This window comes from Pholis gunnellus (assembly GCF_910591455.1).
Source record: "Pholis gunnellus genome assembly, chromosome: 2".
Taxonomy (NCBI): domain Eukaryota; kingdom Metazoa; phylum Chordata; class Actinopteri; order Perciformes; family Pholidae; genus Pholis; species Pholis gunnellus.
The window spans coordinates 8,058,621-8,084,230 of NC_136536.1; the positions used below are offsets into that span (position 1 = coordinate 8,058,621).

Genomic DNA, 25,610 nt, shown 5'->3' on the forward strand with positions numbered 1-25,610 from the left:
AAATTATAAATATCTTCTAATTCTGTTCTGAATTTATTTGTTAATTCTACATTGGTTTTTAAAAGTATTGGTAAGAGTAGCTCCTTGTAGTAATAATATCTTAAAGGTACCTATCACTACCAGAGGGTCACTTCTCTGACACGGTTTTAAAGGGAGGGTGGTCGGAGGGGTATGTTATTGCTTGCAATCTGCAACCTCACCACTAGATGCCACTAAATCTCACTCTGTTCCTCTAAACAAGGTAACTTTAGCCAAAAAGCAGGTCAACAAAGCAGGTCAACAAAGCAGGCACCTCTAGCTTTTACACTTAGATTACTTTACACAAAATTGATGTGTTTCTAAATACGTATGTAGTTACTCTCAATTAATATTGTAAATATATTCAGTCATTAACTACTAATCAGCAAAAATCCCAATTATGTCTCTCTGTTTGTACCAATGTCTACTAATATCTATATACTATATGAAGTCGTGTATCGTGCGCGAGTCCCGTGAAAATCAAGCATTTTGAATTTCCGTTGACGCCACTTTCTCTTTATATACGACTCTGGTTTTGTCCTAAAACGATGACGTATGGTTGACACCCTGACGTCACATGCGGTGCCGACATCATCAGATACGCCCTCTCCGCTGACCAAAAACAGTTGTTGTCCAGACGTTAGCGCTCCGGAGAGCCCGACGAGCCTGGTTTTTTTTAATTAAGTCTTGTTCAGTAGTCGATAGAGCTTTTTCGAATATGGTCTGTGGCGGTTTCACCTGCTCCAAAAATGCGCTTTGTTCCCTGAATGTGGTTTACATGGTGAGTGTACAAAATGGATCATGATGCTAACTTTTAGCGATAGCCAAGTTAGCTTATCGAAGCTAGCTTCTGAGTGAACTAGCGTTATGTCAGCTGGCAGTGTGACTAGGGCGCAGAAAGATGACTGATTTTGCCCATTGTTTCACATTCTTCTGTTTTTGTTTTTCAGACGATTAATGGTATGGATTCATATCTGGTTATTACACATTTAGAGGTAGACGTTGTTAAGTGTACGTTAGCTAACTAGACGGATATGTAGCGTTAGATATGTTAGCTAACCGTAGTTAGCCGGTTAGCTTTCGCCATTATGTGCCCGGATGCTACCGTTAGCAGGGAGGCCAGCTGAACCCAGATGTGAGATTGACATGCGTGTTATCTCCCATGTCTTCTCTCCTTATCAGTCACCCGAGCCTGTTACAACAAGACCCAATGTGTTTGTGTGTCAGTCATGTGAGCTGTCAGAGTCAACATGTTGGCCTCGACTCAGCTAACGTTAGCATAAACCCACCGTGAACTTAGTCCCAGTATACCAGCCCTGTAGTAAATGTACCCCTTTTTGGATTGGACCTTATTGTGAGTTTTAAGGTTGTTGTTTGTGGTAGTGTGCTGTATTGTGTTGTCTTGTAGCTATGCTCCTTCATATATGTGAATAAGGAAGACAAAATATTAGAATCACCATCTAACATATGAGTCTATATAAAGACAAATAGCATATTTGTCTCTTTAAACAGACACTTAAGTCAGATTGTATTTGTTGCATTGCATCATATCGTACAGCTTGTTTCTATTGTTCTAGTCACTGTCACTACTGCCTGGTATTACAGATGTGTTTACCCTAATTGTTAACAACTAGTTGTTTTTGTAACTGTTGTTGGTTGATGTCTGCCAGTGGGCAACTGTACATAACTGCTCTGACGTGTCTTTTTTTAATCTGTCTCTATATTGTGTTGAGCTAAAATGATTGGTCAAGTTAATCAATAGCAAATGGAAATATTTTGATAACTGATTGATCTTTCATGTCGTATTTCTAGCCTAAATACTGAACATTTGATGCTCCAGCTTCTTAATTGTGACAAAGTGCTGCATTTCTTTGTCTTCTATAATAAACTGACATCTAATAGACTAAATAATCACTTGTTTTATTGCGATCTGTCAGATTAATTAGTAATGTTAGTCATATTGTGGTATACTTTCATCTAGGGTTTTGTTTAGTACTATATTGTGATTATGCGTAAATGTACCCACAGTGTATAACTAACATGTCCAGTTTTAAGTGTTAAGTCAAAAAACATCTTTATTGTGTTTTTCTTACTCTGCTGTCATGATTATTTTTAAGTTTGCCAGGCATACACTTTGTGAAGTACGTGGGATTAAGAGAAGTGTTGCATTGTTTGCCTGCTGTTGTGACACACTGAGCCTCACTGCTGATATACACACTTGAGACACGACCCACCCAGTCAGAAAACTTTGGAACGTGTACACATGCCAGCAATCATGTCAACAGCTGAGTCACTGGAACTGTCACGAGTGTGATGCTGTGTTGAGTCAGGGCACTGACGGCAGTGAAAGAAGACATGTATAAAGGCACAAATAGTACCTCCATAAAAAGATGAACCTCCTGGGTCAGACATGACAAATATGTATTCTGTAATGTTTTGTCAGCTCCCATTAAAGGTAAAGTGACAAGCCAATAGTATTATAGAATACAAGCAGGACTGTTCTGTTGAACGTAATCAATTAAAGAAATAAAACAATGACCTCACTGTTTTTTATTTGTTTCAGATAATTGAAAATAGTTTTAAAAATGTGTTGCCTGGAGGCCAGCGCTCTAATCGCCGCGGGCCATGTGAAGAAACGTTAACAATAAACTCTAACCGTGTCAGCCTGTTTCTTCTCCTGCATTACTTATTTGGCAAACACTTTACCTTTTAATGAAAGACCCAACTGGTGTTCAAAACGTAGGACCATGACCGCGTGATACGCTCAGTCCCATCAGATGCACACTGCCTCAGCTGACTCTGGTTAACCGTCTTCCTTCCCTCTTCTTAGCTGGTCGGGCTGCTGCTAATCGGAGTAGCAGCATGGGGGAAGGGGTTCGGCCTGGTGTCGAGCATCCACATCATCGGAGGGGTCATCGCAGTGGGCGTCTTCCTGCTGCTCATCGCCATTGTTGGACTCATCGGAGCGATACACCACCACCAAGTCATGCTTTTCTTTGTATCCTTTCCCCTCGTTGACATTGATGCACAGATGATTTTTCGTGTCAGTTGCTGTGAACTGTGATATGAAATGGTCTTTGTGTTTCTTCCCCTGTTGTTTCTTTGACTTCTTGCTCCAAGTACATGGTCATTCTTTTCATCGTTTTCCTCTTCCAATTTGGAGTTTCATGTTCCTGCTTGGCGATGAACCGCGGACAACAGGTGAGAAAACTCTTAATTTAACAGTTTGAATGTCTCTTGCGCTGCATCCATGTTCATAACGCGTATTACCAAAACGTGTTTGTATCTACATAAATACACTGTTCTGACTTTTTACAAGAAATTTGCCTCATTTTATTTGTCTTTCTTGCTTCTCCAGGAGGCACTTCTGAACTCTGCTTGGAGTATGTTGGAAAACAAGACCAAGACTGACCTAGAGAGCCAGCTGAACTGCTGTGGGCTGCTCAACGTCACCGCCAACCAGGCACAGTTTGATCTGGACTTGCAGAACTGTCCCGCTGTGAGTCTCGGATATAAAAACCTGCTTCACCAGCACAATCATAGTCTTGAGTTGCTGCATAATTTAACTGTGTTTTTTTTGTTTCTGTTAAGTACAATGCTCAACTGCATCATAGATAAATATTGCAGTTTCACATTATATTTCCTGTTACACAATATGCCCCACTGAGCAGAAGTCACATAAGCATTTCCTTCAACCAGGATAAGTTAAAAGTTTGTAGATCTCAGAACAGATTTTGGAGGATATTTCTGGCTTAGCCGACAAACAGTTGACTCACACTGCTGAAGACTAAAGGCCTTGTATTCTTTTTTTTGTGTCTTTCCCTCCAGTTATGCAAAAAGAACACTGGCTGTTACACCTGCGGGGATATGATGCTGACTCATGCAACGGAGGCTCTGAAGATCCTCGGGGGCGTCGGGCTCTTCTTCAGCTTCACAGAGGTGAGTGTCCCGTCTCCAAACCTAGATCTGCTAACCACCCACTCATTTAATCAGTCTAATAAGGCTTTGAAGGACAAAAGAAAGACACTGAATTGAGTTTAGCGTTGCATGCCAACTTGAGTGATTTAGCCGAAAAGGATGTGCCCACATTCCCATGTCCATTTATTTTGGGAGGAAAATTATCCATCGAGTTCCAATTGAGGTTTTCTCTTTTTTGTTGAGCAAATCATCCAGCAATCGTAAGGTTTGCAGTTTGATTTATTGTTCTTCTTTAAATAACCGATTGAATCCGTATTTATAAATGTCAATATTGGTGGCGAAATCATTCGGTACCAGATTTCCTGCTAGTTTCCAGGAAATAGGAAGACGCTATCGTTATTGACAAGCGCTCGCATGTTCCCGGCTTGATAGCGTGTTAGCAGTTAGCTGGCCAGCTAGCCCTGTGAGTCGTCACTTTTTCAAAAACGCACCACATATCTGGTGATGACGTGCTGATTTATTTAGAAGTGCCCGTGCATTTATCTTTTTTTTGCCTGTCGTGTCTTTCACAGATCCTGGGAGTGTGGCTCGCTGTGCGCTACAGGAACCAGAAGGATCCACGAGCGAACCCGAGTGCTTTCCTATAGTCTGTCCCCCGTACGCAGCGCAGTGTCCGACACACTGCCACACATAGTATCATGCACATCTACAGGCAGACACACGCCAGCATACAATACAGTACCACACCAACTACAACAACACACAGAATGGACGAGCTCACGCAGCACACGACAAACACTGAGAAATAAAACACACACACACACACACACACACCTTCAACTGAGACTGAGAAACTACAACAACCTGTCCAGAAAGTGTTGCCAGAGCTCCAGCCGGAAGACCTGGATACTTGTGTATGAAAGGATAACTTGTAATACCAAGAAGTGTGACTTGTTGGTATCGCGACCCAGCCTTGATTTGAGTACCAGATTTCCTGCTAGTTTCCAACTATGTAACAAGGGATGAGACATCTCTGCATGTGTCCTGGGCCCGCACAGACAAACGGCCTCTTTGCTGATTTTATTCCACACACCAACCAAATGACTGTGCCGTGTCCAACAAATTACCTTGTATGCACCTTGAATTCTTTCCTCTTGTGTCCGATGTAGTGCCACCACATAACGACAAATATAGTCCTCTGGTCAGTGCTGTGATGTGTAGAGTTGTGTACCCAACATGTCCAGTGCGACGGCTTTGTGCTCTTAAGTCAGCCGAGGGGCAACAGGAGGCGAATACTGGACGTGTGTTGTAAAGTAGTTTTTGAATTGTATGTAAATGTTCTTTTTTCAGATGCCACAAATGCCGGGATGTAACAGGATTACGAAGCAAGAATAGATGTTAGGTAACGTAGTTGCTAGTCTTTCGGGTTCAAAAAAGAAAAAAAAGTATGAACTGTAACTGAGCCAACTAACTTTTAACAGTCTGAGATATTAGGACGCCAATGGACTGCAGCCTTGATGTTGTACATACTCTTTTAGAAATCACTCTTGGTGGGTTTGCCGTGTAGTTGCCCCTCTAGTCGGGAGGTTTGCCTGCATATTTGAGGTCCTTGAAGGCCACAATAATCCACCCTTCCTGTATTTAATGTTTCTTTGTGTTGCACAGTGATGTTGCTTAGTATAGCTTTGTAGAGAAGCGGATTCAGGTACGTATCATTTTCTTCTGTGTAACTGGAAGAAATCACAACATCTAGAAATACAGTTAAGTGCTGTTTTTTGATTTTAAACATTTGGATAGATTTAGCCAAAACTGCTCATTGCAAAGACAGTTTTGTTTTTAATAGTGTTAATTGTGAAAATGTGCTCTTGGTTGCAGTTATTTTTCTTTTTTTGTGTTTTAAAATAATTTTGTGAAATAATTTTGTTCTCAGTTGCCATCAGCTGTTTTTGTTCATCAGTGTTAAATGCTTTGTAAAAAAAAATGTGTAAAATATTTTCGGGATCTATTTAAGTTAAGTTTGAGGATGCACATTAGGCTCAATTTAAGTTTTAGTTTTGATGATATAATTTTGCTGCCTGACTCGATGTTTGACATTTCCTGTTGATAAATCACTGCTCATCGATTCTCTCTTTTAAGATGTTTCTTCTTTTTGAATTGCTTTTAACTTAAAGGACTAACACAAACTGTAACTACATGTCTTACTTGAACCTGTCAACTTGGCTGATATGAATTTCTTGCTGCTGATTTGGAGTCATCGCTGGTGTAAACAAACAGTTTGACAGATCTTAAGCATCGATTATGCCATATATTAAACCTCACTTTGAATTTGTGTGCACTTGTCATTCAAATGTATCTTGAATTTTTGAGACTTAATTTTCCAAATAATAAAACCTCAAATTGCAAACCGTTTCACTCAAGTCAGTGATTTAGTTTACATTTCTTTATGTCTTTAAAAAAATAAGCAGTGAGTGGTGTAAAGATGTTATTTGTTTTCTTTCGGGGTCTATTTGAAGCTAACTCAAGTATTGTACGTTGGTACAGTGTTGAGGCACTTGTACTTCACTTGAGTATTTCCATTGTATGCTGTTTTATACTTCTGCTCGACTACATTTCAGAGGCTAATAGTGTATGTTTTACTCCACTACATTTGTCTGACAGCTTTTGTTACTTTGCAGATTTAGAATATTAACACATAATAAAACTTAACTAATACATTATGATATAAATTCTATAGCTACCAACACTATACGAAGAAAGTGAAAGTAACCAGCTGTAATGTTAGTGATGTATACATTAATTAATCACTAATTATAATTCAGTAATGTGTATAATATATAAATCAGAAATGGGCCATTCTGCATAATGAATACTTTTACTTTCTGCGCTTTAAATATATTTTGTTGCTAATACTTTTCGATTTTAAATGCTGGACTGTTACTTGTGGTGTTGCTACTTTTACTTGAGTAAAATATCTTTGTAGTACTTCCACTACTATTGAAAATGTCTTGTGACATTATAGTGTCAGAGTTTAGGAGTGATGACACCAAAGATACGACACATTTCACCACATGATGGCAGTACAGTCTCCCCACTGCTGCCATTTCTTCCTGGGTAGTTGTTATTTCAGTCCTGCTCTGACATGAGTAAATACTTCAAGACAAGCAAGGAATGTACACACAGTGGGGACTGTTTCTAGAGACTATTATCCTGCAGAGTGACGGCATCGAAGTTGAAGGTGCATGGCGTCAACGTGGCAGCTGTAAAAATGAATTTACTCAAACTGTAGGTTTTGGTTCCTTGTGTTGTCAGAAGGCCATTAATCCCTTCAGCTGGGATGGGTCCAGTAATGTGGAGGGGGGGGGCGGGGGGGGCTGGCAGAGCAGAAGGAGAGCTCAAGTACACTCTGATAGGGGAATAGAGAGAACACGAGGAGATTATCTGGATACCTTTCAACCAAGGTTGTAATAAATGAGGATAAACTGCTGCTCTGCCCTCATCCTAATGGCCCATGGCAGACTGTCACCATCCCTGCTGCCCCCCCTTCATGAAAAGGCGTGACCTAATCTCTAGCGTCGGTGCACCCTGCCTGGAGGCACCTGCAGGTTCACTTTCCTGAGACGCAGGAACATTTATGTAAGTGAAATGTGCCTGCTAAGGGCTTTGGGTTTTGAGTGTTGCCGGTGGCTTGGGACCAGCAGTTTTTGGAAAACTGCACCACATATCGCATCCCCTATCCTGTCAGCGACATATCGCATCCCCTATCCTGTCAGCGTGCTCTCCTGAGGGCTCGATGCCAGTCCCCACCCTGTGATGCATGTCCATATGCCGGGTGTATTAGCTCTGAGAAGCTGTGGAGAATTGCACCAACAGGGATGGCCATCTGTCCTCTTACAGATATAGCATGGACTCTGCAAGCGCATGAAGGCAGGATCTTAAAACATTTGGTCCATTATACCACATGATGAAAGGCTTTCACAGGGGCTGTTCCTATAGGCAGAACTAATTATGCGTAGCTTTTCATGGGGAAAGATAAGGCCGCCTTCAGATACAATACATTGTTTCTTATAATAGTCCTATTCTCCGTGGTGGGGGATGTACTCAAATCTTTTACTTAAATTAAAGTAACAATACTGTAAAGAATAATCCATACAGCACTCAGAAGCTACTTGGGTTTACATAACATATATATATATATATATATATATATATATATATTGCAATATTTTATTGAGCTGTTTTAAAATTAAACTTGGAAAAGTAAAAATGACACTAAAGGTATAGACTCAGGTAGACAAAAATGGTCAAATAAGTGAATAAGCCATAAATAAATATTAAATTATAATGCAACAACTGGGATGTATTGTTGGGACCACATGGAGGTCATTCAGATGAGTTTCTTTAAATGGGGTTGTATTCCTCTCACAGCACTGTGAGGACAAACAGGAAGGCAAATAATTCTTAACAGTGAACGGAGACAAACGGGTCAATATGGCCCTAATGAAACAGAGGAGGGATGCATGTTGTTAGTCCTCAGATTAAAGGGCAGTACAGGTGATGCAGGGGGTTAATCAGAGCATTCAAGTCTCAAAGTATCACTTTAAAATGGCACTTCTTTTTTTCATACAGCTGTCTCCACATGAGTTAAAGGATCAGTTCACATGTTTTCAAGTCTGTCTCATAACAGGAGTCAGGGATGTTTTTTCTTGCTGTAATCATTCCTCCTGTTCATGCTGGCCATTAAAAGGATCCCTTTGCTTAAAGGAAGAGTTTTCAGTCAAAATCTACAGTCTTTGTGCAAAATGTATTGAAAAGTTCATCTGAAGCCAATATGAGGTTTCAACAATGGGAGCCCATCAAGTCAAGTGAATATCTTCCAAAATGACGTCTGCAGAGTACAGCATTTGTCACAGTCTGTTTCTCTGTCCCTCCTCCACAGCCACATTTCCTATTCCTCAAGTCCCTTCATTGCCAGTTTCCATCCATCCACCAGATGCATTCAGACTTTCCCCAATCACCTGACTGCCCCACACCTCCTCCTCCTCACCTGTTCCCGTATCTGCTCTGCAATTGGCTGGCCTTCCCCGCCCACCTGCTCACCTGCATCTTATTCCCTCATCAGCATCTCAGTTCATATGCCGTCCCAGCTCCTTTCTTTCCCCGCCAGACCATTAGAGTTGCCAAGTGTATTGGACTTTTCTGGAACCTGAACCTTACCCCAACTCTGCAACTTCACCTGGACCTAGACCTAGACATAGACAGAGACCTGGATCTGGATCTGGACCTAAACTCGAACCCAGATCTGCACCTGCCTGCTTGTAAGGCTTTATCCAACCCCACATTTGTAATAGTGTTATATAGCATCCAGCTTCAAATCAAATCAAAAAACATGTTGAGAACATGACGGGAGGTGTTGATATGGGTTATTGGAGCTCATCTGATGGCGTTTTGTCAGGGTACATTGCACCGAAAGGGAACTAAAGCTTTAGCTGATGAGGAAAATGAAGAAAATACTTTTAAAAATGGAGGAATGGAGAAAGAAAAAGGGACAGAACGAGGTGAGGAATTCAGGTTTACATTATATTAAACATAAAGGGGACTTCCTGGTGAGCAGACATGAAATCTCCATCTTAAAAATCTGGGATGTTCAGTCCTTTGGATGCAGACACTATTAGACTTTTTTTTTTTCTCAAATGTTCACCTCATTAGCATTTAGCACCAACCCTCCCCCCACACAGAATCATCATAAAATAACCCTCCTACACAATGTGCCATCATGTAGCGCATTGCAGAACAGTTTATTCTAAAGGTGTGTAGTAATGCTAATGTATGTTGGTCAATTATGAGTGAAAGATTAACACATTTTGCTGCAGTGTTGTTAATTGCTTTGCATGAGAACAGTGTTAGCAGACTACGCTTATAGCTGCTGTTATGATGTACAAAAGTCTAAACAAATGATTAGGCTCCGCTCAAGACCTGCTGTTTGATCATTACAAACAACTAAACACTGCCTGAACACAGTACAGTATGATATATGCAGTGGCGGAGGAAGTATTCAAATAATTTACTCAACTAAAAGTAACATCACACTGAAAAAACGCCAAAACAAACAAAAGTCCTCCATTCAAAACCTTGATTAAGTAAAAGTATCAGCAAAATTGACTTAAATATGAAAAGTAAAAGTACTCAATGCAGTTAAATGTTCCCTGTCAGTGTTTTACTATCATATATGTTTTTGGGTTAATATCACTGCTGCATTCATGTGTTTGTTGCATTTTACTGCTGTAGATGTTTAAGGTGGTGCTCATTTTAACTCCTTTCATATACTGTTGAGTAGTTTAATTTACAGCAATGAATCATAATCTAAAAGATCGTCATATGTTTGTAGCGTCTTTGTCCTGTGAGATCCACGTATCTCTAAAACAAAAGTCTGAAGAAATTTGGATGAAATGCTTTTTCATCCAAGAGGGGTTTTAAATAGTTTATTTAGAAGTAACACAAAAAGGAACACTTTAACTACACTCAGTTCATCACAAATATTTACATTCAAATTCTGAATCAACAAATTTAAGATACATGGTTTTCACTGGACAAGAGTGGTATGAAAATTTGAAAAATTGTGAATAAAACTTTCTCTTTTGTCAGACAAATATAATGGAGTAGTATAGTGGAGAAATACTAAAGTACAAGTACCTTGAATTTGTACCTGGGAACTTGAATAAATATACTCAGCTAAATGTGTGTGTGTGTGTGTGTGTGTGTGTGTGTGTGTGTGTGTGTGTGTGTGTGTGTGTGTGTGTGTGTGTGTGTGTGTGTGTATAGTTATATATCGTATAGGGAACAATGTCATGAGAGGAGAGGTATGGCATTGCATTGCATTAAATCAAGTGTTATGCTTAAAGTAAATCTATATATCTATAACAAGCAGAGTGTGAAAAATCAATCAAGATCAATGTGACAGGGGGGTTTGTGGGAAGTGTTGCCATGGAGGAGAATGCAGAGTGTGAAGAGAGAGAGAGAGAGAGAGAGAGAGAGAGAGAGAGAGAGAGAGAGAGAGAGGCAATAAGGCGGCTTCTTCTCTGCAAACTGCAGACTAAAGTGACCTCCGGTCTTGTGCCTCTGATGTTTTCCTAATTATCTTGTCTCTGCATCCTGGTAAACAGCTCTGAGACGGTTTGCTTCTCTGCTGTTTACAGCTTCAAAAACCTGAAACTGTGATGAGCACAAGCTGAACCTTCAGTACGAGTACTGTGTGTATAGCTTGTGGTTGCACTGCTGTCTGTATTACAGGAACAGTATCAGTCTCAATGGGGACTTGAGCTATGGCTAGTAGACGCCTCAGGTTCCTCAGGTATTGACAGTGAAGGAAATATTTAGGTCTTTAACTTAAGTAAAAGTACAAATGTACTAACATAAAAAAACTACCAAAAGTAAAATTCACATTATGCAGAAAGGTTAATCTATTTTATAATACATATTATGCAGCCGTCAAAGGTGGAGCTAATTTAGAAATTGCTGGGTAGTTCAACTTGTAATAATATATCATAATTTCTAAGTTGATTTATATTCTCTAATATTATTGTGAATTTGCAAAGTATCTAAATGTATCAAATGCATGTAGCTAAGTAAAAAGTACATGTTTTCTCTGAAATGTGGTGGAGCAGAAGTAGCAGGAAATGGACTTACTCAAGTAAGGCACAAGCATCTCAACATTGTAGTAATGTGCAGTACGTGTGTGAATGTATTGAGTAACTTTCCACCAGTGCTGACATTATAAAGTAACTCAAACTAGCTCCCCCACGAGCAGCAACCAAGTGTCTTCTTACACATTACAGAAGTATAACAATCCCATAAAGTCATACTAATACATCAGTCCTACACTTTACTGCAGAACAAGTACTGTTATCTTGGATGCTTTCAGTAAGTAGCCTACATTTTGCCAGCGAAAATGAATGCAGTCTAATACAACAGTCATTACGCTGAAGGTTAATGTTCAGCTTTTGTTTTAAAGAGGTGTTTATTCAACCTGATGACATTCGGGGGCTGCAGTTTGGTGTGTGTGGTTGAATTAGAGGGCTGTTTCTATTGGTTGATATAAATAATAGAAACATTGTGCACCTCATAAACTGGTAATTGGGTGTATATTTGTAATGGAGTTACTATCTAAAGTAATTACAATTATTCCCAACTTTACCATTTATAATCCAGTGATATAATATGTACTATTCTGAAATGGGCCAATCGGCATGATGAGTAGGCCAATATACTAATGTTAATACTTTAGTACTTTTACTTTAAATGCAGGACTTTTACTTGTAACAGAGTATTATCACTCTGTTGTATTTACTTCTGTGTACTTCTTCCCCCACGTCCCCAAATTCATATCTGCTCTCACACACATTATATAGAGCACACGCAAACACACACGCACACACACACACACACACACACGCACGCGCACGCACACGCACACGCACGCACATCAACGTCCAGGTCCGGTTCGTACTTCGCGGGCTCCCGGTGCATGTGGCCTCAGCGTACACGTCAGCAGAGGGAGATCAGCACCCTGGACAGCGCTGGCTGGTCAATAATAAAGCAGCCAGAGCGCCTTTCCTGCCCAGCTGCTGGGAGCACTGGGAGAGGCACGTCACCCATCGGAGGCGAATGGAGGACCAGCTAAAAAATACCGACTTGTTTACAGGACGAGATTTTTTTTCCTCCTCTTCTTCTTCTTCTTCTTCTTCTTCTTCTTCTTCTTCTCCTTCTCCCTATTCCGGAAGTAGCTGCTGCGTTGGTTCAATCTCCAAGCCGACCATTTCGAGGAGGAAAATCAGCGCCAGCAGTATCATCACCACCATCTATCTGATCCAATAATCAATGCCATTACTGCTGTGTAATTGCTCTCGGATTTGAAGACGTCTCCATGCGTCTTTCCCGTCTTTCTCTCTAATTAGAAAAATCGCAGGGTGCCTCTGTTATTCTGCCTCTCGCTCTCTCTTTGACCGTATTTTTTTGGGGGGGCTCGCGATGAAATGCTGATGGACATCGAGGCGAAGATGGGAAACATGAGGCTTTCGGGTGTTTTTGTGTGGCCGTGTTTCCAGGCTGTAGGCTTCTGAAAAAAAAAAATGAAAAGGATTGTGTTTTTGATCTCGACGTGGATTGTCGGGGTGAATGGCTCGGATTCTTCGTGGAGGCTTTACAAAAAGGAGATGAAATAGAGAGAGAGAGGGAGAAAAAAATGGACCATGATCTGACGCTTGGGATGCTACAGTGAGGGACAATTACAAAAAAACAAAACAGACATATTATAATTATCCAAATCAAGCTTCCATTTCATCTCTCATTTTCCTTTTGGATTATGATTCTTGACAAGAGTCTCAGATTTGACTGTATGGATGGCAGGTCGTTGTATTTTACACCCCATCTTCTATTTCCTGGCTCTGTGTTGCTCTCTCTTCCACTCGTCCACTCTCTCGCGGTCTTCTGCTTTGGGTAGCAAAACATGTAGGCTATTTTTTGCTGCAAGCCCAGTGCATCTGAATAAAGGTGTCTTTGAAGAAAAATGGACCGTGGAAATCAAAACCTGTACAAGTTGTAGTGTGTTTGTTCCCGAGGTGCGGTGGAGGATGCGTCCATAGACAGCGTTTACCGAGTTGTTTGAGTAATGAATATTGAAAGAGTGTGTCGGCCAGCTGAAAGGGAAAATCTTTCATCCGCATTGGCTTAGACACACATGCCATCAGTGGGGCGAGAGCCTTTATTTCTCTGGATTTCCAATTGATAGGCTGCTTGGGGTATTGTTGAAAATACTACAATAAGAATGAACATATTAGGTGTATGAATAACAATATTCATAATAATAATAATAATAATTAATAGAGGGAGAGGTGACAAAAACACTTCATTCATTTATTTCAGTCTGGCGGATTCTTTATGTAGCCAAACATGTTCAAGTATCGGATCCGCATGTTTTTTAATGAACTGAAAGTCCTGGTGTTTATGCGATCCGATACGAGACAGTCCGGCTCAGACACAGAGAGACGGTCCACCACCATGCGAGGTCTGGGGATGGGCGGCTGCGGTTGGCCGCCTTTTGTCGACTGCCATTCCCGGGATGACGAGGAGGAGTACTACGGCAGCGACCCGCGGCCCCGGAGCCTGGCGTTTGAGGACAAGGAGCCCAAGCTGCAAGTGGGCCTGGACGCTGTGTCTCTGGGCAGCACCGCCAGCAGCCTGTGGACCCCCCAGTGCCGGATCTGTTTCCAAGGCCCAGAGCAGGTAGACATGCAGCAGGCGATGCTTCCTATAATGCTGATGCCTCGTCCTGTGAATCAGACAGACTGTTTGTTTCTGTGCTTTAAATGTGCTGCTGAGCCTTTGTGCTGCTGTGGAGAGCCATTTCACCACGCATGAGTGCAGGGTTTTTATTTTTCCAGGAAGTGGTCATATTTTAAGTTTTTAGTGTAACCTGCCATTTTGATTTTTTTGTTGTAGCAAATCAAAAAGTGGGTATCTCTCATTCAGAGGATTCTACAACCCCCCCCCCCTCTCTCTCTCTTTCTTTCTTTCTTTCTCACCCATCTTCACTCTCAAGTACCTCCTTTAGGATGAAACCAAGATTTTAATCATGTAAAATAGTCCAATTTATTTTATTTAAAAAGCCTAAAATCATAAATGTGTCTCATTGGGCTATACATCGTCACACTGTAGACACCCTCTGTCTCTGAACCCTGGATTTAGAGGCAAATATTCTCCTTTTTTTCCTGATGATTGCTCAGTGATGTGGTTGTCTAAATAACACTGTTTTCATAGCTAAGCTAATCAGTGGTGGAGAGGCAGCAGTTCCCACACATATGAAATCCGGCCAGCATAGCAACAAAGAAAGTTAGCCAATTAGGTCTGCAGGATGACAAATAGAGTGAGAGGGACTGAATATGCATGAGTCACAAACATTTTGTAAATGTAAATCAACTGTCCGCTGTCTGCATGTGTCACAGAACAGGATGATCAACTACTAATCTTGTGACAATCACTGTTCCTGGCCAGACAATGGTGTTGACTATGACGATAAATGACAAGTTAGATGAATTTGTCATCCTTTTTTTGTGATCTATTTCTACTCTACTCTCTCTCTCTCTCTCTCTCTCTCTCTCCTCCTCCTCACTGCTTGATATTTTTTTTTCCCAGAGCCCCAAACAAAACAATAAGTAGTGCATCTTTTTTGGTCTGTGGCCAAATGTCGATCTCACCAGATGTGCAGAAACCTGTGCCGCCTGGCTTAGCAGGTAGTCCTGAAGCCTGAGATAACTAGAAACACTCTTAAATCATGTAGGAGCACAGATGGATATTACCATTTAGTCTCCTTTAGTCGTATAGGCCTAGTGTTATTGCAGCCCATGTGCTAATTTATGACATCTGAGAGTTTCTATTGTGGGACATAGTAAACTGGAGTATAAATCAGTGTGGGCTTGTTTGGGATATGAAGTCATTTGATGTTACAGTTGGGGATCAACCCCAGGTTGCTGTCTTGCACACTCAAAGATCCTCCTTTAATAAAAGGTTGATGTTTGGGACTTTGGGCTCTCCAGCAAGGTGACTCATCGTGCAACATGCTCTGAGCGGCTTCTTTTAGCTACAGACAAAGAGCAAGCAAGCAAAGCACTGAAGGGAAACCCTGAGACTAGTACATTATATAGCTTCTTTTCTTTTGCCTCCACAGCACTCAAAGTACCTTATACGTCCTTGGGTGCAGGGTGTGTGTGGGGGGGGCAGGGGGGGCTCACATTTGCCATTTTATTGTTATTTCATTATTTAAGCAGGTCTCAACAGGGGCCGGGATCATGTCGCTGTCAGCGGGCCAATTACCTACAGACATAATCACCCTTGCTCTGTGGGTTGCATTGAGTATGAATCCTTATTAACTGTCTGTCAAAGGTGTCAGCGTGTGTCGACGTACAGTAGGTCTGGATTCACAGAAGGAGGGGCTGGCCTGGTGTTAGGTTCGCATGGAGATAGGCTGCCGGCATGTTGGAGTCAGGCGGGGTGGCGGAAGTGGTGGCGGTGATCACCCCTGCCTGCCCTTTTCACAGTGACACACAGTCTGCAGCTCAGGGTGGGGGGGGGGCACATTATTTTGTCTAAAGGTTACAGCTGAGGAGGAAAACCATTTTCTTAGTCATAGAAGTGACACACCAAATTAACACCTTCATGCTCTGTGAAGTAGCCTTGAGGGACAAACCCACGCCAGATCAACTGAACGGGAAGTGTGTGTGTGTGTGTGTGTGTGTGTGTGTGTGTGTGTGTGTGTGTGTGTGTGTGTGTGTGTGTGTGTGTGTGTGTGTGTGTGTGTGTGTGTGTGTGTGTGTGTGTGTGTGTGTGAGCGAGTGTGGTGAGAAGCCTTTGCATGGTACAGCATCTACTTGTCGTTAAAAGGATAAGTATGTTTTTCTTATTGTCAACAAATGCTATGAAAAGACCAAAACCAACACTGATCTGATCTACTAACTAGTATTGTTTGTGTGTGTAAGTGTGTGTGTGTGTGTGTGTGTGTGTGTGTGTGTGTGTGTGTGTGTGTGTGTGTGTGTGTGTATCCACAGCCTGACATATCTCATCCCTCTGTGCCATATTGGTCCAATGATGTCCAAGAATGATTTAAAACGCTAGTCCAAATTAAACAACAAAATACACCGTTTCTTGGTGCAACATAGAAGCATTTTCTGCTCTGATGCCACGATGAACCATGTGTTAGGTCACATCTTTTACTGAAGTAAAAGTCAATACTACAGTGTAAAATACTCTGTTACAAGTAAAAGTCCTGCATTTGAAATCTTAAGTAAAAGAACAAAATTATTGCATTTGACGTAATATACTTAAAGTGACAAAATTAAAGTACTCATGATGCCGAACTGCATTGATGTATACAGTTATTGATGCATTAATGTGTTTATCGTTTTAATGTTAAAGCTGGTAAAGGGGGAGCTATGCTTTTTATTTTTTTTTAAACTGCTGGGTTGCTTAATCCATAATGTATTAGTTGATTTATTGTTTTTAATTATCTAAATCTGTAACTAAAATGATCAAATAAATCTAGTGTCATAAAAAGTATTATATTAACTTCTAAATTGTAATAGAAGTATAAAGGAGCATAAAATGGAAATTCCAGTACAGCACAAGTACCTCAAAATTACACTTAATTACAGTATACTTGAGTAATTAACATCACATGTTAATGAACGTTTAAGGTTTGGTTTGGTTAAGTAAAAAATGTTTGGTTTGGGTTGAAATAAGTATTATTATTATAAGTATTCATTGAGGTTAGTGAACCTTCGTTGCCATATAAAGGAACCAGATGAGAAACGAACAGCGACCTCGTAAAAGTACAATGTTTTGTTGACCCGGTCACTGAAGTTTCTTTTGTTGGCCGAATAACTCACTAGAGCACCAAATGTGGATTAATCCAGTGCTGAAAATAGTCCCCACCAAATACATTACTTCCCCCTGTCTGAGTAACGTTTGACAAAAACTACAGCAACTAGCTGTTTTAGGAAATTATTTAACTCTTTTAAAAATATAACATAAACATTTTTAAAGATTTTCAGTTTGAGCCACATTGTTGGTTTTAGTCTTCTCATAGGATTTGTTAACAATAATATAGAAAAACTCCATCTTTATCTCTTGGTCCCTTTAAATTAAGTAGGTTAATGTCAATTGTGATGTTGCTTTACAGTCGACTTCACGTGTATACTTGTTCAAACACGGTATAATTCCACACGTTCTACTTTTATTTGAGCATCAGTACATCCTGCTAGTCCAGATGTGACCTTCATGCCTCCTTTTTTTACTGTTTGTTGCCTTCAGGTGGAAGGTTTCACTGTCAAAGGGGAGAAACTGTAAATAGACTTTGTGTGTGTGTGTGTGTGTGTGTGTGTGTGTGTGTGTGTGTGTGTGTGTGTGTGTGTGTGTGTGTGTGTGTGTCTGTGTGTGTGTGTGTGTGTGTGTGTGTGTGTATTACTTCTATCTTTATTCAATTGCTGTTGGATTTCAACAATTTGATTTGATTCAGTTCAATTTCATAGCTTCTTTAACTTCAATATTAAAGTATCAATGTAAACCCTTAGTTAATTAAAACATTCTAATCCTCATTAGTATTACTTTACTGGTGGATAAACATGCAGCTTTGATTGTGATATAATGTTTTAACTGTTCAGTATTTTTTGCATTGACCTCATTTGCTGAACATTTTTGCATGAAGCTCAAAAACAAGGTTGTTGTGGAGATGCAACATTTTCACCTAAAAACAGTTCTGTGTTCAGCCATTATTTGACTTCAGTACATTTAAAAACAAACATCTTTCACACCTCCAGTTTTGTTTCCCGAAACTAAATGTACATCCTGTGATCCGTGAGCAGGACGATCAATGTATGTGAACATCAAACACAGCTCCCTCAGAATTTGAATCTTGAACCTTATTTTGGGATGAATTCAGGAGACACTTTGAAGTTTTGCGAATGTAAATAATGAGCTGTTATTTATTACTTGATAGTGATAATTGGACGCTTGTGCGGCGAAAATCCCTTCCTAAAATATGGTGTCTCTTACTCATCGAGTAGCTCCAGAAAATGTTCCTCTTTAGAGAAGACATGAATTTAGACAAAACTATCACATTTTATGCTTAAACGGCTTCTGTTAAAGGTGACGGTTTCAAATCATAATCACAGCTTTTAAAGGTCTTTGTTTTTATTGTGTTCTAGTTGATCGTGACATTAACGTCCTCGTACGAGCTGGAAAACGTTTCCTCGCACATGAACACTTTCCAACGACATTTTAGAAATGCTTGCTTTCATATGGTTTTTATTTAGTTTCCCATATACTTCTGACCTTCTCTGTGTTATCTTTATAATGTCAGCAGGCAAGTTATTTTAAAGTTTATGAGTGGCATGTGGCTCATCTGCTAAATCCAATCTTTTATGCACACTTGAATACTTTTATTACAAGTGGGAAGGTCAAACAAGCCAGATGGGGGACCGACAGACTGCAGGCAGACAGAAAAAATAAAAGAAGCATTATTTGTGTCAACGCAGTCCTCTGTTGCATACAATCTGTATTGATTACACTAGTAGTCCTCTATTTCCCAACAATAATAGCTGAAGTAGCAAAGTAATTACTTGTTTTCGGTAACAGTAATGTAAGGGATCATAATTTGAAATTCAGTAATTAGATTCCAGTTAATAATCCCAGTAATGCTCCGTTCAACTTTGTTCTGTCTTACTGGGAGTTTGGTGGAAGGTTGATATCTGAAGCTCACTAATTAACACGTGATACCTTGTTTGTTTAGAAATTGAGAGTAAAATCAACAATATGCGGTTTGCAGGGTGTTGTATGTCCGACTATTTTAGTGACTTCCTGGAGTTTTGTCAAAGAGACGAGATGGACAGTAACATGTTCATTTGTGCGCTTTAGAGATGCTGGTAGGCAGGTTTTGTTATCTTTGGACAGGCTAGCTGTTTCCCCCTGCTTTTAGTCTTTATGCTAAGCTAAGCTAACATATTTAATGGACAGAAACGAGAGTGGTATCAATCTTCTCACCTAACTCTCGGCAAGAAAGCGAAATATCCAATTGTTACTTAAAATGTTCCTTTTCATCAAGACATTTGGTCCCTGCTTTACACTTTAGACCAGTTCACAAACAGTTAATACTTTTTAGAAATTCAACACCACTGAATTGAACTCTCCCGACAGTCAATATGTATGTTTGATGTCTGAGAGATGGAAGTTTGTAATGGAGTTCACTCAGAGTTTGTGTGAGTCGTCCTCAGCTCGTCTCTCCTTCACCTGTCAGCCTTTGAAGCTCCGCCGCTCCCTGCTGTTGTTGTGCTAACGTGCCCCTCCGCCAACTGATTCACCAATGATTCACACTGATACACCCAACACGGGTGTTTTGAAAGCTTTCATTCGTTTGTGACGCATGGGTGTGGTTTTAGGTTGTTTTTTTGCTTTTCATTAAGTGAGAACTTTGCTGACCTCTGAGGTAAAACATGCCGAAAAATGTTAAGCCTTCTGACAAAATGGATGTTTGACGCTGAACGGTGATGACAGCCTGAATGTGGTCATCCTTAATGTGGCGAAAATGCCAACACGCTTCAGGTGCTGGAGGGGTGCCGGAGAGACACTAACCTGTTTCTTAGAGACTCTCCCAAAATGATTAGATGGGGGGGGGGGGTCATAATAGGAGGAGGGTCATTTTTATAATTGCTTAAAGCAGAGTATATTTTTCTTCTTACCTAGTATTTATATTTATTTTCAGTTATTCCTTGTGATATTTATTACATTAAAAATAGATCAAAATGGTTTATCAATAAGATGTGTTCATGTGAGCTAGCGGTCACAAAGGAGCATTTTTCCATTAGCAGAAGGACCAATATGGCCGTGTTGCCTACATGTGGATGTTAGATCTTATCGCTTGCCGAACTGCAGTTAAATGAAATGTACCATATCAAGTTAGCGTAAAATGTAGGTTCAGTACCACACATGTGTTCAGTGTAGAGAAATGAAGCATACATGATTTAAGATATGATCTAATGTGATCTTTTCCTGCGTTTTCAGTTGAACTCACAAACTTAATCATCCGCTCTTCCACAGTTAACCGAACTGTAACCAAGACTCATTAAGCTATCACTATGTATCCTCATTTAAAACAAGAACTTGAGAGGAGCTGGAATATTTGGTAAAAGGGACGAATCATTTGTTGGCCTTAAATTTCAATGAATGTATATTGGTAGTGCACATTGGCAGGTTTCAAAATCTGAGACAGCGGGCCTCCCTTCACATAAATCATGTGGTATCCATCTTCTCATCTGACTCTCCAGCAGAAAGTGAACTTCAAGAAGTTTACTGTTATATTATTTGGAGGGGAGGGTGTTTCTCTTCAAATCCAAGGGGAGGGAAATATTAATCATGAATGGGAATTTTTTAATTGTATACAGTCCCTTAGGATAAACACATGTGTGTTGTATTTAACGCAGCATCTCTCTTTGTATTCTTACATACAGGTCTCTAAATTGAAAATAATATATAATATATCCATATATTTCACTTGCGGGAATGCAATCAGAATAGACTTTTTTTGAAAATATCAAAACAATATTTGTTTTTCCCCTGAATTCATCATGCTGTGTTTTCCTCGTCTGTCCTGCAGGGCGAACTGTTGAGCCCCTGTCGCTGTGACGGCTCAGTGCGCTGCACCCATCAGCCGTGCCTCATCCGCTGGATCAGCGAGAGGGGATCCTGGAGCTGCGAGCTCTGCTACTTCAAGTACCAGGTCCTGGCCATCAGCACCAAGAACCCTCTGCAGGTAACATGAAGGGAATCTGCAGCACGAACACACACCAACAAATCTGTGGAGAAACAGATTTTAACACAAAGAAAACAAAAATGTGGGAGGAAACAAGGCTTAACACTCCTTTCTTGGATTCTTACTCTTGCAGAGCTGAAAAGCATTTTGATCGTTCTGCATGATAAGTACTTTTACTTTTGGTACTTTAATTTTGTGTTGATGCTGATACTTCTGCACTTTTACAGGAGTAAAATGTTCAATGCGGGACTTACTTGTAACAGAATATTTAGAGTATACTTTCACTAAAAGAGGTAGTGTGTGTTATATTTGGCTGGTTGTAGATGTCCACTCTAGCTGAAACTTCTCCCGTGTGCTAAACGTGTAGGAGAACTACTGTGGCCGACGCCAAAACACTAAAAGGTGAATGGCCCTACCTAGAGCCAGAGTTTGGTATTTCTTGTCTGGGCTTCAGTAGAAACATGACCTTATGTAGATACAAACGGCTCATTCTGAGAAAACACAATGATTATTTTCAGGTAATTATACCCAAAAAAACATACTTATTGATGCGATATTCCATTTATGTCAATAGATCCGCCTAAATGCTACACGGTTCCTGAAACGGAAAGATCTGAGTGCCCTGAATTCTGCTGAAAATTCACTAAAGCTCTGATTCTGCTCCCGTCCAGGTGAATCAGTATCCAGATGCTCATGAGATATAATTTAGTCCCCCCAAAAGTTTTTTTACAAAAGGTTACAAGGTTACAAGCTACATGGTTCATTTCTTGTACGTAAACAAGATCGAGATAGAGGATGTGATTATGCAAACCTCGTCTCAACATTCGGGTAAACACAAGCGTTGTCATGCTCTGTGAGGTGTACGTTTTTTTAAAGCCCATGAATTCATGACTTAGGCAGAGAGCTACGCATCGTGTGGGAGAACAAAGCAAAAGTTGTGTGCTGACAGAGACATTCCATAATAACACACATACAACATACAAACGCTGCTGCATCAGACCAACACTCTTTGCTAGAACAAATCTCAGGCCGTCGCTGTGGTGTGAGGACTGTTTGCCATATTGTGCTGACACATTTTCCCTCTGCGTCACTGTCCTTCTGCCCTCCTTTTCAGAGACAGCCAATGACTCTAAAACCTATTGAGAAGATGCCATGTGTGTGTGTGTGTGTGTGTGTGTGTGTGTGTGTGTGTGTGTGTGTGTGTGTGTGTGTGTGTGTGTGTGTGTGTTTGACATATTTGTTAATGCGCATATTCATCATGGACTCATATGGTGATTTCTCTCACTGGTGAGACATAATTTGGTGGAAACTGTACATTTATTCAAATACCGCACTCGTGTACAATTTACAGTACAGTTTTTCCATTTCATGCTCCTTAACACATATCAGACATAAATGTACTTTTTACTCCACTACATTCATTTAACAGCCATGGGTTACTAATTACTTTACAGATGAAGAATTTAAATGAAAACACATGATACATGCTATTTGTTGTCACAGATTAAACTAGTTGTTCTTATGATCCCTCAGTACTTGTTTGGGGGTACATGGAAATAACCAAAAAAAATATATATATAAATTATTGTTTTGATTGTAAAAGTTTTGAGAAGTCGAAATAGTCAGCTGAAAGTAATGATTTCATGTTTTAAATAGTTAGCTAAGACAGATAAACATTTTAAATAAATTAATTGGAAATGAATGAATATTATTTTTGTTTCATGCATATAATAACAAGACACCATAAGATCAAACAAGCCAGGGCCAGTATACAGCAGACACATTTTCAAACAGCAACGAAAGTAGAAAAACAAATAAAGCTTTATTTGTTTCCTTCAATTTCAGAATTAATGAAATCACTCACAGCAACATTTACTATGTAAATTTAACTAAATACGAGTCTTCTTTTGCACAATCTTGAGATAAAAGTGGCAAACTTGAACACATAAAGATCAAACAATCAATCCAATCTTTGCTGCGCTGAGCACCAGAACATTTCAGGGTTTAGTCGAATCATTTCACGGAACATTAACTCTCTTAAGTCATCGCAATTTGTTCAGTGCGAAAGAAAATGGTTGAAATAATTACCTGAAAGTAATGAATTAACAGTTCAAATAACTAGCTAATAGTTTAAATGTAATATACCAGACAAAAAATGTTTGGAACCAGTAAAGCATTGTCTAGTTGTGGCTCCTCGTGGTTGTCATTTAAACAATAGTAGAAGTGTCCAATATTTCACTAACAAAGGTTAAAGAAGTCTGAAAAAGACAATTTGTCTTTTCTCTTGTATTCATCATGTCACGGACACTCAGATTGATCTTGTGGTTGTTTGGAGGGGATTGACCTCCAGGTTGAGAACAACTTGACTTAACAATAAAGTTCACAAAAAAGAGTTGGAATAAAATCAATCAACATGTAAATAGACTATATAATATAGTATTATTTTATACATTTTTCTGCTGTAATTATGTGTATAAATAGTGCCACAATATTCTCTTTAGAGCCATGATCTATATAATAGATTTATAGCTGAGTTTGTGCTGGAAAATGTAGAGACAGTAAAGACAGTTTAAAAGGTGCTGAAAAAGACAACAAATGTATGCATAGAATGCAATAAAATCACCTTGACTTTGTAGAGGATTTTGAATGCAGAACATTTACTCGGAGCCTTTGTTTACATTGTTCTAGTGTTTTACTTAAGTAAAGCATCTGAGTTCTTCTTCCACCACTCATTTAGACATCTTTCTCCTCCTCCAGTGGCAGGCCATCTCTCTGACGGTGATAGAGAAGGTGCAGATAGCGGCCATTATTCTGGGCTCCCTTTTCCTCATCGCCAGCATCTCCTGGCTCATCTGGTCCTCCCTCAGCCCCTCGGCCAAGTGGCAACGTCAGGACCTGCTCTTCCAAATCTGCTATGGCATGTACGGCTTCATGGATATCGTGTGCATAGGTAAGGGACGGCGTGGACACCAAGATGTGCAAACATAAAAATCACACGCCAGTATTACATAAATAGCTTTGGCAGCAGCATCTATAGACAAATTGTATAAGAATATCACATGAAAAGTTGGGCGTAGTAGAAGGTTTAGGTTACAGAGCACGAAGGGATACATTATGCAACAAGAACACAACAATATATTAATAAACATAGGTTGCATTATGCCAGGACAAACTAAAAAACATGTATTCAGCTCACATTCTGTTGGTTGTTAAGGTCATACAAAATTACACAGAAACTAAACAAAATAAGCAGATGGTGCCAAAGTAGGAGGATGACAACTACACTATAAAAGCATTTTTAAGATGTTCAAAGAGAAAAAGAAACTTTTATGGAGCAACCTGGCTGACGGTTCTTTTATAATTGTGAGTTGCTCGTGTAAGACAACACTGAGAACAGATGGCATCAGATATCTGCACTGTGATTATTGCCAACTGTCTAGCACAGATGAGATGGAAAGTTCCAACCTGTTATGATGCTGGTTGCAGCCTTTTAAGCATCATATCTGATGTAAAGCATTGGGGATTCATTCAGGCCCTGTCCTTCACTCTTCTTCTTTCTGCCCAGGCCTCATCATCCACGAGGGATCATCAGTGTATCGAATCTTCAAACGATGGCAGGCTGTCAATCAGCAGTGGAAAGTACTGAACTATGAGAAATCAAAGGACTTGGGCGACCCGCTGAGCTCGAGCAAAACGGGGAATCGCAGCTCTCGCAGTAATCCTCACGGTCTGGCCAGCAGCAGTGGTGGGCGACAGAGCAGGAGGTTAAGAACTATTCTGAACCACCACTGTGGATACACCATCTTGCACATCCTGAGCCAACTGCGGCCCAACGACCCTCGGATCAGCGCCGCCGCCAACCGGGAGGTGGTGATGAGGGTGACCACGGTATGAGTCGGACCGGGCGCGTTGCGATGGGTTAGACCTCATCCTGGTGTCCAGATGTATATGAGAGAACGGACTCATGGACCTTATATTAAATGCTACAGACTCATGTAGACGACAGGAGTCCTGTGAGGAGCCGAGCGCTGCCACATCAACAGACACTTGAGGATATTTTTCCTCGTGTTTCGTACAACAAAAGGAAGCCAGATGCTCCTTTTCAATAAGTAACCGAAATAACGATGCATTAAAAGACATAGAAATGTGTGGAGGAAAAAAAGTGTACACAGGCTTTACAACTGAATCCAAGATGGTGAGACGTTTTTTCCAGTTCAATATCAGGATGCACAGACATTTCTCTTTGATTTGATCCTCTTGGTTTGATTTGTATCTATTGTTTTTTGTTTGTTTTTTACTCACTTTGCTTTTGTACGGATGTATG

The 25,610-nt window shown here is 40.2% G+C and overlaps 2 protein-coding genes across 2 annotated transcripts; both read left to right on the forward strand.

The window, feature by feature from the left end:
- The first annotated feature begins 649 nt into the window (after positions 1-649).
- tspan31 (tetraspanin 31) lies at positions 650-6,340 on the forward strand. Its single transcript, XM_079181289.1, has 6 exons — positions 650-799; positions 2,849-3,016; positions 3,139-3,219; positions 3,377-3,517; positions 3,847-3,957; positions 4,509-6,340. The coding sequence occupies exons 1-6, from the start codon at positions 737-739 to the stop codon at positions 4,581-4,583; spliced, it is 639 nt and encodes a 212-aa protein (XP_079037415.1). The 5' UTR covers positions 650-736; the 3' UTR covers positions 4,584-6,340.
- Positions 6,341-13,862: 7,522 nt separating this feature from the next.
- Positions 13,863-25,180, forward strand: marchf9 (membrane-associated ring finger (C3HC4) 9; the record flags this gene model as incomplete). The annotated part of the gene is made up of 4 exons (XM_079166732.1): positions 13,863-14,214; positions 21,131-21,286; positions 24,044-24,236; positions 24,852-25,180. Exons 1-4 carry the CDS (start codon positions 13,882-13,884, stop codon positions 25,178-25,180), a joined length of 1,011 nt encoding a protein of 336 aa, XP_079022858.1. The 5' UTR covers positions 13,863-13,881.
- Positions 25,181-25,610: the final 430 nt, after the last annotated feature.

Excerpts from the sequence above, each read along its gene's own strand:
- tspan31 (XM_079181289.1), top strand. The coding sequence starts at position 737 with ATGGTCTGTGGCGGTTTCACCTGCTCCAAAAATGCGCTTTGTTCCCTG. Across the intron at positions 3,017-3,138 it reads ACCAAGTCATGCTTTTCTTT|TACATGGTCATTCTTTTCAT; the intron begins GTATCCTTTCCC and ends TCTTGCTCCAAG. Across the intron at positions 3,220-3,376 it reads CGATGAACCGCGGACAACAG|GAGGCACTTCTGAACTCTGC; the intron begins GTGAGAAAACTC and ends TTGCTTCTCCAG.